Source organism: Nesoenas mayeri (assembly GCF_963082525.1).
Source record: "Nesoenas mayeri genome assembly, chromosome: 2".
Lineage (NCBI taxonomy): Eukaryota > Metazoa > Chordata > Aves > Columbiformes > Columbidae > Nesoenas > Nesoenas mayeri.
In genome coordinates this window covers 1,757,177-1,759,151 of record NC_137543.1, presented here as the reverse complement: position 1 = coordinate 1,759,151, position 1,975 = coordinate 1,757,177, and the positions used below count along the sequence as shown (strand labels likewise).

At 56.6% G+C, this 1,975-nt stretch overlaps 1 protein-coding gene across 1 annotated transcript; it reads left to right on the top strand.

The window, feature by feature from the left end:
- Positions 1–1,248: 1,248 nt before the first annotated feature.
- Positions 1,249–1,563, top strand: LOC308037988 (feather keratin-like; the record flags this gene model as incomplete). The annotated part of the gene is made up of 1 exon (XM_080340143.1): positions 1,249–1,563. The coding sequence occupies one exon, from the start codon at positions 1,249–1,251 to the stop codon at positions 1,561–1,563; it is 315 nt and encodes a 104-aa protein (XP_080196269.1).
- Between the last annotated feature and the right edge of the window lie 412 nt (positions 1,564–1,975).

The window sequence follows — 1,975 nt, the reverse complement described above, 5'->3', positions numbered from 1 at the left end:
GAGGAAATGAGAACACTAAGCATTTTCCCCATCTTTTGTCTCTGTGTTTTCTTCCTGCGGCAAATAAATAGGGAAATTCTCCTTAGCCCTCTGTTGCTGATCATGTATGTACAGAAACATTTTTAATGTGTTTTACAAAAGTGGCAGATCAACATTTAGATGGGCTTTGGGTATTCTAATGTGCTGCCTGCATAACCTCTCAACATCCTTGCACAGCTCCTGAGTACCCTGCACCTTCTTCCAGAATTCCTACCTTTCTCTTGTTTGTATCCTGAGTTCCAACCAAACCTCTCCCTTCAGCCAGGCTGCTCTTCTTCCCTGCCAGCTCATCCTCTACACACAGACACTGTCTATTTAACATGAGGAACCTTCTGGAACCTCGTCATAGCTTCACACTCTGTAGCTCCTTCCCTGTTAAAACCCTGACACATGAACCCTGCACACCCAGCTCATGAGGAAAACACACACCAAGACACCCACAGAGCACAACAGACATGGAAGGAAAGGCTTAGTGAGATGGAAGCAAAGAAGGCTGGGATGAAACACCATCCAGAGGCAATTTTTCAAGCCTGGATCAGCTCCAAAGCCCAGACCGGCCTGCAAGGTCTGTGAGGAAAGGGGTCCCTCTTCACAAAGCAGCTGTAAACCACATGGGTGCCATGGGATGACCTCAATGACGACACCCCATCCCTCCTCCGCTTTGGCCGCGTCCTCTGTCCGCCGGACATGCGCAATCAACGTCAAGCTTATGGCCTCTAATTCACGGACTTCAAAGCTGCTGCCAAGGCCAAGTGGACACGTCCTCAAAACAAGAACAAGAAACTGGAGCATTGCGGGAAGGAAAACACACCCTCCTCATTCCTGGCCAGGCTGTGGCATCAGACAGCTGCTGGCTGCAAAATGCCGCCATGCGCAAAGCCTGTCCCGCCCCTCGGGGACCGGCATAAAAGCCGGCCCAGCGCCTCTCTCCCTCACACACTCTCCTGACGCCTTCTCCTCCCTCCGCGCTCAACAAGGTGAGCCTCAACCCCCTTGCCCTCCTTCTCCTGCCCCGCCTGGCCCCTCTCTTCCAGCACGCACTGCCCCCAGCCTCAGCAGCCCTCACGCCTCCCCACCGCCACGCTCCCCACAGCCCCACACCAGCCTCCCCACTCCCTCGCCCTCCTGCACCACCGCTCCTCGCACCCAAGACCCCTGCGCTTGCTCAACAGCCTCTCGTCCCTTCCAGGGCCCCTCCACACCACACACATGGCCTGCTACGACGCCTGCCGCCCCTGCGGACCCACCCCGCTGGCCAACAGCTGCAACGAGCCCTGTTCCCTGCAGTGCCAGGACTCCCGCGTCGTCATCCAGCCTCCCGCCGTGCTGGTCACCCTGCCAGGACCCATCCTCACCTCCCACCCCCAGAGCACCGCCGTCGGATCCTCCGCATCGGCTGTCGTGGGCAACGAACTCGGTGCCCAGGGAGTTGCCATCAACTCCGGCGCCTTTGGCTACGGCAACGGCTATGGCTTTGGAGGCCTGGGCTGCTTTGGCGGCAGAAGGGCTGGATACATCTGCTAAGGGCCCTTGCCAACTCCCCTGACGCCAACCACAAACACCCTGGAAGCAACGGCATGGATTGAAGACACACACCTCTGGGCCCTTGCAGGCACAGGGACCTGCTGTCCATGGCTCCTCCTCTCCGGGCACCAAGCACAGAAGCAAGGAAGGGGCCAGCCTGGGCCGCCTTCATCCCTCACTGAAGGACCTTCTCCTCTTCTCCCATCTCTGTACCTCAGACTTGCTCTTTTCCACTTGGTACTCCTACCTTTGCACTCTTTTTGGTCCCAAATAAAGTTCTCTTGCACTCCAGCCTGAGATGCGTCCTCTTGCTTTCTTCTGCCATGGTTCATCCAATCTGACAGAGCAACAAAACAGGGCTCAAGGGGCCATTAAGCTGGTGAGTGGAAAGTGGCCACAAGACTTCACTTAG